We start from the raw sequence: 12,892 nt of genomic DNA on the forward strand, positions 1-12,892 counted from the left end.
AGCTGACAGGTTCACTAATTCTTCATTTGCCCATGTATGTGTCTCACACATACACACAAACACACAGAAGTGTCTTGCTGACGAGTTCTCATGACTGACAGAGGGACCTAGTGGTTTTTGCTACCACCGACCAGGAATCTCCTCTGGATTCTGTAGTTCTGTCTGCGAGTCCGCTCCCTGGAGGAAACTTGTAAAGAGTCAATGTGTTCGCTGTCCTCAAACCTGTTAAGTCAGAGATCTCACCAGGTCTAGTGGCCTTAAGATGATTCTCTGGTCCCAATGGGTGACACTGCTGCAAGCTCATTCACTCAGAAAAAACACATACCACACCCCTGATTGTGTGAGTTTTCAGCAGCAATTAGTTCCTCTGCCTGCTCTTGTCTAGGAGAAAGTAGATACAAAGGAAGGGGATTTCATTTCAGCTGGAGGAGTTGCTGAAACAAACACCGGTCATTTTCCTCTAATTGTGCCAATGTATCTTAACACTTTTATTAAAGGTGGCTCTCCTTTTTAGTCGTGTATATATTGCACTATAATTTGGCAGTACTGTGAATATTAAACATAATTAAAACTACTATGAGGCATTGGGAGTAATATGTGTTGACCCTTGAGGTATTCATTCATTTTTTGTCTTTTTCATCAGAGAGCAATTCTTGAAGACCAATGCACAGCTGACCATCAGATGCAGGCAATTACTTTCAGAGCTTTCCTATATTTACCCTATTGATCTGGTGAGTTTCACATTCTCCAGTAACGCCAACATCAGAAGCTGTAGGCGGGATACCACATTCATTTGTGGAAGGGTCGGCATGTCAAACCAAAGATATTGTAGTCTCCTACAGATAGGCCCCTACCTATAGCATGTGCAAGGCTCCAGCTTCGGCCTCCACCATATCCAGATAAAAAGAACTTTGATCACAGGGTTGGAAAAGAACTGTGCTCAGTGCACTGGGGAACCGCTGCCTGCTGAAGCAGACGCACTGAGGAGCCTGAGATCAATGATCCCTCTGTTAAGGGTATGGCACGGTGTAGCAATCACCCCCTGTTGAGTGACTCTGGGGACATAGGATAGGTCCCTTCAAATATTCTGCACTAGGATTCTCCTGTAGGCCCACCTTCAGTTCTCAGAAGCAAAGGCCAGGAGCGTGTTTATGGGGGCATCTATATAAGTAATAGGGACGCTGGTGGCGCTGTGGGTTAAACCACAGAGCCTAGGACTTGCTGATCAGAAGGTTGGCGGTTCAAATCCCCGCAACAGGGTGCGCTCCCGTTCCTCGGTCCCAGCTCCTGCCAACCTAGCAGTTCGAAAGCACATCAAAGTGCAAGTAGATAAATAGGTACTGCTCCGGCGGGAAGGTAAACGGCGTTTCTGTGCGTTGCTCTGGTTCTCCAGAAGCGGCTTAGTCATGCTGGCCACATGACCCGGAAGCTGTCTGCGGACAAACGCCAACTCCCTCGGCCAATAAAGCAAGATGAGCGCCGCAACCCCAGAGTCGGTCACGACTGGACCTAATGGTCAGGGGTCCCTTTACCTTTTATATAAGTAATGAAGGCAGCAAGCAAAACGCAGAGCAGTGCGGGCTGCTGTCAAATCAGGAATGCTAAAGTGAAACGTGGCTTTTGATTTCTCCTGACTAGCTTTCCCACTAAACGTTCATGGCACATATTCGAAGACCTGCCTGCTTCCATTACATGCTCAGATTTTGATTCTGTTGTTTACATTTCGGGTTTTTTATTCTCGCATGGGCACCGTTCCAACCTCACTTTCTGCTATTAAATCCACAGAATGATCAAAAGGATTATTTTATTTGTGGAGTCAAGTTGCCCAATTCTGAAGACTTTCAAGGTAATTGGCTATTTACCTGCTTGCTTTTGATACCTAATTGCCCTGTGCAGGCACGCCAGCAGAGAAACCCAGACAGCAAATTTCATTGTTTCATTTCCATTGTTTCTCAGGAGACAGTTTTCAAACAAATGTTCCTAACAGCTCCATGATGGGTACCCATATTTTAAGAAAACAAATTTACCGTATTTTTTGCTCTATAAGACTCACTTTTTCCCTCCTAAAAAGTAAGGGGAAATGTGTGTGCGTCTTATGGAGCGAATGCAGGCTATGCGGCTATCCCAGAAGCCAGGACAGCAAGAGGGATTGCTGATTTCACTGCACAGGGGTCCCTCTTGCTGTTCTGGCTTCTGAGATTCAGAATATTTTTTTTCTTGTTTTCCTCCTCCAAAAACTAGATGCGTCTTGTGGCCTGGTACGTCTTATAGAGCGAAAAATACGGTAAATAGTGACTCACTTTGATTTCTTGCAGTAGTTTGCCCTATTTTGCAAGCCCATCATTGTTGCTACTTGGCAGCATTTCTTACTAGCCCAGATTTCCATATGAACCTTCATTACATTGCAAAAGAAAGAATAGTAGTGATTTTCCCCCTAAAACTTCTCTCCCTTGTCACATAGAAGTCATTTTTCTTATCCATGGTATAGATTGAGCATCAGTTTAGATCAGGGGTCAGCAAACTTTTTCGGCTGGTCCACTGTTCCTCAGATCTTGTGGGGGTCCGGACTATTATTTTTTTTGGGGGGGGGGAGAATGAATTCCTATGCCCCACAAATAACCCAGAGATGCATTTTAAATAAAATGACACATTCTACTTGTGTAAAAACGTGCTGATTCCTGGACCGTCCGCGGGCCGGAATTAGAAGGCGATTGGGCTGGATTCGGCCCCCAGGCCTTAGTTTGCCTACCCATGGTTTAGATGATTGAATTCTGAGTTAGCGGCGTGTCAAACATCTACCAAACTTATCGTGTGATGGGGCTCTTCTCTGGCCTTAATAAAGGTTAAACGCTAATGTGCACCCAGATGTAGCTGTCTAAACAGGGGGTATCTTATGCACCAATTTAAAGTCTTCGTAAATAAATACTATTCCTTGCTCTATTACAATCCTGTCCGACGGCTCCCCTTGTGTCGAGAACTTTTTAACAGCCCATTTTTTAGGTTGTCACAGTCTGCTAGTGCCCGTGAAGTGATTACAGTTCTCAGCAAACTTGTCACATAGAATTAGGTGAGTCGCCCCCCACGGCATAGCTGAAAATTGAATGTGGTGAAACGAAATTGGCAGGTTGCATTGAAAGAGAGCCTTTCGTATGGTTTCCTGGAAGTTTAACGCCAGACAGGTTGTGGAAATTTAAATTCAGGCAGGAGAAGATGGGGTTAATCCGTGACACCGAAATAGTTTGCTGTAATGAAATACATGTTTTCCCCTCCCTCATTTTACATAAAGGGAGCAATCTCTCTACCCCCCCCCCCCCACCCCCTGAGTTTGGATGTCTTGTCTCCGCTTACCAAAAGCTTGGCATGAGTTCATGGAAGCCGGGTGTGACTGATTCTCAGAAAGCCTAAAAAAATGGAGAAGCAGAATCTTTTTTTAAAAAAAACACACACACACACAAACACCAAATGCATAGGAGATGAGAACATCTGTAAGCCAGGATAGTTAGCTCATGTGGCCTAATGGGAAGGAGTGGGAGAGCAGGATATATTCTCTCAGGAAAGGTGGATTCTGAAGTGTGGGCTGAAAGGGGTAGTCTCTCCTCTCCCACAGTGGAGTTCGGACATAAGGGTTGAGGTGAGAGTGAGGGCTTCAAGCTGGTGGGGAAGAGTCGGTTAGGTAGGAAGTGGGGGAAACTTCCAGTTGGTGACAGATGCGGCCTAGGACCCACGTACCTACAGAACCGCCTCTCCTGGTATGCCCCGCGGAGGACCTTAAGTTCCACAAATGACAACACTTTGGAGGTCCCAAGGCACAAGGTGGTTAGATTGGTCTCAACTAGGGCCAGGGCCTTTTCAGTACTGGCCCCGACTTGGTGGAACGCTCTGTCACCAGAGACCGGGGCCCTGCAGGACTTGACATCTTTCCACAGGGCCTGCAAGACAGACCTGTTCCGCCTGGCCTTTGGTTTGGACTCAGTCTGACCCTTATGTTTCCCTCCTCTTACGGTTTTGATCTATGGGCTACTTTTAAAATGGGGCTGCATTTTAAATTGCATTTTAACCTGTATTTTAAATTGGGGTCGTCCCCCCATTATGTTTTTACTGTAATTTTACTGGTGTTAGCTACCCTGAGCCCGGCTCTGGCCGGGGAGGGTGGGGTATAAATAAAATTTATTATTATTATTATTATTATTATTATTATTATTATTATTATTAGATGTGTCGGAAAATACGGTATCAGAAGAGGTTGGGTGTGATCATCCCTGGCATAGAATCAAGAGGTGGCTAGGAGGGTCCGGGAAACAACACAACCCTCCATAGGGTTGACCCCTCCATAGAATCATTGAAATGGAAGGAATCCCCAAGGATCATCCAGTCCAGCCCCATGTCTATCAGCTCATTTTTTCCCTGCAGTGTTAATTGCCGTAACCCATTAAAAAAAAACACACAACAGAGTTGAAGAGCTTTGTGCAGTAAGAAATAGCCAATTCAAAACATGGCAATGAGCTGCCGTTTGGACCTTAAAAGTGACTCTGAACTGTGTGCTTGCTCTCCTTTACAGCAAAGGATGATGGCAGCAATGCTGTCGCTTTGGGCTACACTGCTCATCTGGTCTCCATGATTTCCTTCTTCCTGCAAGTGCCACTCAGGTATCCAATAATTCACAAGGGCTCCAGGTCTGCAATCAAAGATAATATTAACGATAAACTGACCGAGAAAGAAAGAGAGTAAGTGTATTATATTTTAATTTTTTTGTGGTGGGGGCTGTCAAATCTTGGTCAGAGTAATTTATTTTTTACACCCGATCTGATGTGCTCCATAAAATCCCTCCAAAATTGTGGCTGACACCTTGGTTTGTTCTCTTGTCTCCTGTGAGATGTTGGGACCAAATAACATTAGCACCCAGACCTGGCAGAGCTGGCTGTTTCAAACAGTGTTTCCCTCAAACGTAAATTCAAGCCATTTCCTTACATACATGTTTCTCTTCAGTATTTGAGCCACTTAGAACATATACAAGGAACCTCTAAGCTGGCTTGCTCCAGTCTGCTCAAGTGTGAAGAATGTTTCTGCTGTCCTTGGAGTGGACAGATTCTGAATTCCGTTCCATTCCCAATGCTCTCATGAGGACACAACATGACAGTCCCAGGTATGCTGCCATGGGATTCTCAGAGGAAGAACAGGGTTACAAATGTGATATTAACTATTTGCCAAACGAGTGGCGCTGTTGTCTAAACCACTGAACCTCTTGGGCTTGCCAATCAGAAGGTCGGCAGTTCGAATCCCCGGCGACAGGGTGAGCTCCCATTTCTCGGTCCCAGCTCCTGCCAACCTAGCAGTTCGAAAGCACGCCAAAAATGCAAGTAGGTAAATAGGTACCGCTCCGGTGGGAAGGTAAACGGCATTTCTGTGCGCTGTTCTGGTTCGCCAGAAGTGGATTAGTCCTGCTGGCCACATGACCCGGAAAAACTGTCTGCGGACAAACGCCGGCTCCCTCGGCCTGTAAAGCGAGATGAGTGCCGCAACCCCAGAGTCGTCTGCGACTGGACTTAGCTGTCAGGGGTCCTTTACCTTTTAAACAGTCTTTTAAAATCTATTGAACACAAAGAATGAATCAGTAAAACTGTTTATTATATTACATTATGTTTATTATATAATCATATAAAAGGTAAAGGTACCCCTGCCCGTACGGGCCAGTCTTGACAGACTCTAGGGTTGTGCGCTCATCTCACTCAAGAGGCCGGGGGCTAGCGCTGTCCGCAGACACTTCCGGGTCACGTGGCCAGCATGACATCGCTGCTCTGGCGAGCCAGCGCAGCACATGGAAACGCCGTTTACCTTCCCGCTAGTAAGCGGTCCCTATTTATCTACTTGCACCCGGGGGTGCTTTCGAACTGCTAGGTTGGCAGGCGCTGGGACCGAGCAGCGGGAGCGCACCCCGCCGCGGGGATTCGAACCGCCGACCTTTCGATCGGCAAGCCCTAGGCGCTGAGGCTTTTACCCACAGCGCCACCCTAATATAATCATATAACTGAAGGCAATTGCAGTCTTTAAAATACTTTAAATCCCATGTTTAAAATGGCCAGATTGTGTGTGGACCCGAGGTTCAACCTATTTTCTGCCTGTCGGAATGTTTGCAAACATTCAAACTTCTCCGGAGTGAGCTTTCTGCAGGAGAGCGTAAGATTGTGTGTGTTGTCGAGAAAGGATAGGAAGGCACAGGGTGGGGGGTGGAGATGGTTTTAGAAAAAGTCACTTCCAATAAACCTTTCTAGAAAGGTTTCAGTCGCTTCTACTTATGCTTCATAAATCACTGATGCAGCACTATAAACAGCAAAAGTGTTTTTGGTGTGCTTTTAGCAAAATGCTTCATTTTCATAAAACAGCACTCACCACCACCAGGCTGATTTGCAGGAATGCCTCACCCTCCGTTAAAGTGCTTTGTGTACTGTTGAGCAGAGCAAGTATCATTTTGCTTCTTATTGGCAGTCATGCTAAATATTTTTTCCCTTATAACTGTTGGATTTCCCCTTTAACCACATATTTATAGTGAAGGCTAAAGTCAAGCGTGTGAGCCAAGGCAAGGTCATTCTTTCCTCACAACTTACACCCTGTCCACTGGGATCACCCGCCTCTCTCTAGCCTCCAGTGGACTGGAGGTGCATCAGAGAAAACAAATACACGCCACAGAAGAAGGGAAAATTCCTAGGGTTACCAGTCAACTTTCCTGGTGGGAAACACCTTAATAGGGTGATAAGGGACGTGGGTGGCGCTATGGTCTAAACCACTGAGCCTCTTGGGCGGTTCGAATCCCCATAATGGGGTGAGCTCCTGTTGCTCTGTCCCAGCTCCTGCCAACCTAGCAGTGCAAAAGCACACCAGTGCAAGTAGATAAATAGGTACCGCTGCGATGGGAAGGTAAACGGCGTTTCCGTGCGCTCTAACTTCCGTCACAGGGTTCTGTTGCGCCAGAAGAGGTTTAGTCCTGCTGGCCACATGACCCAGAAAGCCGTCTGTGGACAAACGCCGGCACCCTTGGCCTGAAAGCAAGATAAGCGCTGCAACCCCATAGTCGCCTTTGACTGGACTTAACCGTCCAGGGGTCCTTAACCTCCAGGGTGATCCTGGAGTTTGGGAGAAATGCATGCACTGAGTTTTCCAAGAGGGAATCTTCGGAGCGAGGAGGCACTGCTCTATGCTAGTCTTGTGTTTGAAGATAGAGTAGCCCTCCTGATGTTTTTGGACTGAAACTCCCATCATCCATCACCATTGACCTTGCAGACAGGGTCTGATGGGAGTTGGAGTCCAACAAGATCTGGAGGGCATCACATTGACTATCCCTGTTTTAAGAGCCTAAGAGCCTTTCTGGTTCAGACTGAAGGCCTACGCAGGCCAGAACCCCGTATCCCAGAGTGATTAACCATATGTCTCATTAGGGTAGATCTTGATGGCCTGAAACGAGTGGAGAAATGCAATGCACGTTATCTGGAAAAGTTGCTACCTGCCCTGTTATATGTTACTAACCTGAGTTCTTAGCTGAGCAGCGTACTGTGATGACTGGCCTTGTGTTTATCTTGAGCCCAGTCCATGTTGCAGCATGATGTTACTGCACCGTGGAAAGTTGGGAATGAAAAATGGCATCAAGAGAATCGATAAGGTCTATCAGATGCTTGTCTTGAATACCAGCCACACATGGCAGCAGAATGTCATAGTGTGAATAGCAAGCTTGGTGTTGTGAACAGTGCCTTGGCCAGCATGGTTAAAAACATCAAAGGAAAACCTTGGCAGAAATGACCGGCAGAATCCGAGACCAGGGAGAAGAGTCGGTGGAAGAAGATTGGAAGAAATTTAAAGACTACTTATGGAAATATTGTAAAATTAATGAATGTTAGAATGATGTTGGATGAAAAGTTATGTGGTTTTTAGCTACAATGCTATAAGGAGTATGAAAATATTGGATTATTAATAGACAAAAATTTAATGTTACATTATTTTAAGATTAAAGATTGGGATAAGTAAAGAGGGGAAGGATTTGCTGAACTAACAAATTAAATTGGGATACAAAAAGGGAGGTTTGAGGAGGTCCGGGAATCAAGCAAATGAAAGAATGTGATGGAAAGATGGAATTGTTTTTTACTTGTATTTTTTCTTTTTTCATTTTGTAAAACTCTAATAAATATCTTTTTAAAAAAAAATCAAAGGAAAACCTTCCAGACCCTCCCACGTTCTGGCCATAGCTGTCAACCGTCCCTTATTTGGCGGGAAACTCCCTTATCCCAGCGCCGTTTCCTGCTGCTGTCCTGGATTGATGATGTCCCTTAAATTTCCCGGGTTTCACGCTCGCCCGGCTCAGGAGGGAAGCAGTGGCTCAGGGTCCTCCGCCTCGAGAGAGAGTGTGCGCATGAGCTGCCGCGTTTCCGCTCTCCCTTTTCCCCCTCAGGGGCGCGACGTGAGGAGACGGGTGGCGGTGGGCAGGCAGGCAGCCGCTCTCTTGCGAGACTTCTGCTGCGCTGCCAGGGGGTGGCGGAGGTGGCAGCGGTGGCGCCAGCGGCTGAGGAGGTGGCCTGAGGGGAGGGGAGGGGATGGGAAGGGACGCAGAAGGATGGCGCTTCAGCGGCCGCCGTGGCGCCACAACCACCTCATGCCATGCTGGCGGGTGGCGTGGGCGAGAGTCTCTCTCCCTCCCTCTCTTTCGGGCGGGGAAGGGCCAATGGAACTCCTGGCGCCAGGACGACGGCAGCCCCGACGTGCTGCTTAGCATCCCCTCCAACCAGGGCAGCATCTTAATGTAGTGATTTCCCCCTCTGCATCCCTTTCATAACTCTGTTTTTACAAATCACTTGTCCATCCATAGTTCAATTTTTTACTACAAGTTTTCTGTCAATCCTACCAATGTATGTAACTCTTTACAATAGCTTTTCAACTAAATTATAAACTTTCCCTATTCTTTATTAAAGAGGTCCTCTTCCTGGTTTCTAATTCTGCCTGTAAGCTTTGCCATCTCGATGTCGTTCATCAGTTTTGTCTGCCACTCTTCTTTGGTCGGAGTTGTAGACCCTTAGGTTCATCTAGTCCAACCCCCTGCAAAACACAGTCGCAGCAAAAGCAGCATGGCTCCATCAGTGGTGGATTTCTGTATAAGCTAAGCAAAATCCCTTATTTTGGCTGCTGAGCCCTTATTTTCGAGGCTGCTGGTCCCTTATTTTCAAATCTGTAAGTTGACAGCTATGGTTCTGGCCAAGAGCAGCCACTCTGCTCTAGAGGGCAGCTTGGTTGCTGTCTTTAAAGCAGAATGTTTGGGCTGAAAGCTCTGATGGCACTTTAGCAAGGCTGGGCCATAAAGCTAGTGAGAGACTATACTGGGGGTCTGTTGCTTGCAAATCTCCGTAACTTCTAGAGATGAAATATGGTATGAATTATTGTGTGCTACTGGTTGCTGTACAGCCCTCTCAGATCATATGCAGAAGTTTAAGATTCCTTAATGGGCAATTCATGATAAAGTTAGCTGCAAGCCTGGCTTCCATTTTTATATTGCATGTCTGTTGATATAATATTACAAGGCTAATTTCTTTCATAAATTTCTCAGCCTCTCCATGTTCATAGCCCACTATGTGCCTCGGGGGCGGGGGGGGCAGGAGGGTGGGAGTCATTTTCATCAAGTACTTTACACATATATATATTTGCTATATTTCCTTGTTAACGGCCCCTCATAAACTCTAGGAAATTTACTTAAGACTACACCCCTGCTGCTAGTTGATTGGGCGTCTTTTCCACAGCTAAATTTTTCTCTCTGCTTGTCTACAACCTACTTTGTTTTTGTACTGGCTAAACAACAAAAAAACGAGTTAGAACATTGTTGGCATTGGGTTAAAATGGGGGGGTAGCTGAACTTTAACTCTCCAGATGTTTCTGGAATACAACTCCGTTTGCCTCTGACCATTGGTCATGCTGGTTCAGGCTGATGGGGGTTGGATTCTAGCAACATCTTGTTGGTTGGCCAGGAAAAAAAATGGTATCATGAAAGGAGAATTCCCTGGATGTCAAGATCCAGGTTTGGGGCAAATACTCTTAGGTGAGAGAACCCTAGCAGAGATGTAAAATCACAAAATATGCAGCAAAGTAAAGTGTGGAAATATAGGCTTTTAAAATATGTGCTTCAGAGTTCCAATTAAAGTTTCCCTCTTCCCCTAGTATAGAAAAAGACCACCTGTTTGGTAAGTTAAAAACTGGTTTACTTGTGAACTCTTCAAAGGTCAGGTTCATGTGCTTTTCCATGCATCACTCAGAAAACACAGATAGTAAAACTTGGCTTAGTTATAATGGTGAAAGTTCCTAAATTATTGGTATAGGAACACAAGGGCGGCTTATAAGAGCCATGTGGTCTGAGCTGCACTAACCAGCTCAAAACCTCTTCATTTGCTGAGCTCAGATAGGCAGAGGCACAACAGTAGGCTTGATTATCTTCCCCTCATGCTAATGAAGAGTGAACTAGCTAAGCTTGGCAAGGACAGCTTACTCTGTGTTATTAACCCTGTCATGCATTAATTAGACTTAAGCATGTTGGTTATATGAGGCTGGTTATCCCACATATCTGTAAGACTACAAGTTAGTCCCTCCTGTGTTAAAGTTCGACAATGTGGCACAAGCAAGGGATTGCAAAAGATCCTCTTTCCGCAACAGAATCTGCATTGTTGGTTATAGTACTCTGTTCTCTTGGAACGCAAAGGGATATGGCTCTGAAGGCACAAGATGGAGCGTTGTGAATCTCTAGGGGATGCTTCCTTTACAGAACGTGTGTCACAGCCAATTCACTTCCCAGTCTAAGGAGGTCTCTGCCACTCTGGCCTCCAAGCTGAGTGGTCTCCAGTGGCTATCCAGTCCATCAGATTTATTTTCCAACCAAAAGAGTGAGGAGTTACCCGTCCTCAGGTATGATGCAAAACATCTCATCTGAGCTGCCAGGAATAATCAGATGACAAATAGATTGCCATGGGGCAGTATTATAGTGGACTAACATGTACCGTATTGGCACGAATATAAGCCGCACCCGCAAATAAGCCATACCTTTAATATTCGCTGGGGGGGGGGAGAAAAAAACAACACAATACCCGAATATAAGCCGCTCCCTTAAAATTCCGCAGGCATTCACACCCGTAAATGGCAGGTGTGGAAGAAAATCCTACAGCGATATCATGAAAGCCAATTTTTGTAAGGTTGCGAATTTAAGCCACACTTTAACTTTTCATGGTCGGAATTTGGAAAAAGTGTGGCTTATATTCGGGCCAATACGGTAATACGTGGGATAAATACATTTGCATAACTTAAGATTCTCCTTGTTCTAGTTTCAGACTTCATAAAACCCTTCCTAGTGTGAGAGGTGGATGTGCATTGCGGTGATTCTTCATTCTTTTCTAGTGTTTCTCATTCTGGGACTGAACTTTTTCTTCTGTGAGAATCTCTGTTCATATCTTCTAGTCTCACGTTGCTTCAAACCTTAGCTTGACTATTCCTGCCTGCTGTCTCTGTCACCCATATAGCACCTATTTCACAAGACACCTCTCTGGTTTGCTTTGTACATTACATTTTTTTAAAGAACCAATTTTTATTTCCATGTTTGGAAAGACAGTGTGCGGCGCCATGATCGGCATCTAGGAACAGATGCATGTGTTGGTTTAGGTGAGTGAACAACTCATGTGTTCCTACCTATTGATCTGATGCATCATGAGAGCACCAGGCCACACATCTCTATAGCAGAAGGGGACTTGCTGAATTGTTGGTGTTTATACTACATTTTTAAAGATTTACCTTGAGACAGTCTTTAAACCTCTTTTGTTGACCACCAGCATTACGCTTTCTATTTTTAAGTTCAGAATAGAGTAATTGCTTTGGCAGACGATCATCAGGCATCCACACAACATGACCAGTCCAACGAAGTTGATGTTATTATTATTAATAAATTTTATTTATTCCCCTCCCTCCCCAGCCAAGACCAGGCTCAGGGTGGCTAACACCAGTATAAAAACAATTGATTGAAATACAGTGGTACCTCGGGTTAAGTACTTAATTCGTTCTGGAGGTCCATACTTAACCTGAAACTGTTCTTAACCTGAAGCACCACTTTAGCCAATGGGGCCTCCTGCTGCTGCTGCGCCGCCGGAGTACGATTTCTTTTCTCATCCTGAAGCAAAGTTCTTAACCTGAAACACTATTTCTGGGTTAGCGGAGTCTGTAACCTGAAGCGTATGTAACCTGAAGTGTATGTAACCTGAGGTACCACTGTACAAGTAGCTTCAAGTTACTTGAGTCAGCTCTGGAAAACGTTATGGAAACCTAAGTCTTCTACTTAATATTTTTATTATGTATTAAAATAATAATACACTTTAACTCTGCTATGGTAATGGAAGTATTCTTTCAGTAGTTCTGAAATCTCAGGGGGTGGGGAGCGTGTGTAAATTAATACGCCTCCAGCAGACGATGCTCAAGGGCACATATAATATATCAAACCAAAAATAATGTGACTGTGGCCTACTTAACCCTAGTTTGTAAAATTCTTCCATAATCTAAGCAATCACTCACAGTATCAATACTACTAATCAGGAATTATAGCAATTTTCAAGTGAGTGAGTTCAAATTTCATACTTAAGTAGTTTTAACCCTCGTGACCTTTCAGGGATTAGGTATTTCAACTATATCCGGTCTCTTGTAGACTTGAAATGAGCCCAGGCTTTCCCAAGCTGCATGGGTAATTAGGTCAATTGGCCAAGGCCCCAGAATTCGACCACTCTAATTGGTATAATTCGAGCGTGTGCTAGTGAGTATTCCTGAACTGTTGGCTTCTCGATTAGAGTCGAGGGCTGGCTCCCTTTTGCTGCAGGGGTATTAACTAGTGCTGCAGCTT

The 12,892-nt window shown here is 45.2% G+C and overlaps 1 protein-coding gene across 3 annotated transcripts in view; it reads left to right on the forward strand.

The window, feature by feature from the left end:
- Positions 1 to 12,892, forward strand: part of UVRAG (UV radiation resistance associated) — a 134,081-nt gene that overhangs the window by 43,984 nt on the left and 77,205 nt on the right. For all 3 annotated transcript variants that reach the window (XM_053385420.1, XM_053385419.1, XM_053385417.1), the window contains exons 10-12: positions 644 to 731; positions 1,786 to 1,846; positions 4,559 to 4,724. In XM_053385420.1, coding sequence (XP_053241395.1) covers positions 644 to 731; positions 1,786 to 1,846; positions 4,559 to 4,724 — 315 coding nt within the window. The remainder of the gene's footprint in view (positions 1 to 643; positions 732 to 1,785; positions 1,847 to 4,558; positions 4,725 to 12,892) is intronic.

This window comes from Podarcis raffonei, chromosome 4 (assembly GCF_027172205.1).
Source record: "Podarcis raffonei isolate rPodRaf1 chromosome 4, rPodRaf1.pri, whole genome shotgun sequence".
NCBI classification, from domain to species: domain Eukaryota; kingdom Metazoa; phylum Chordata; class Lepidosauria; order Squamata; family Lacertidae; genus Podarcis; species Podarcis raffonei.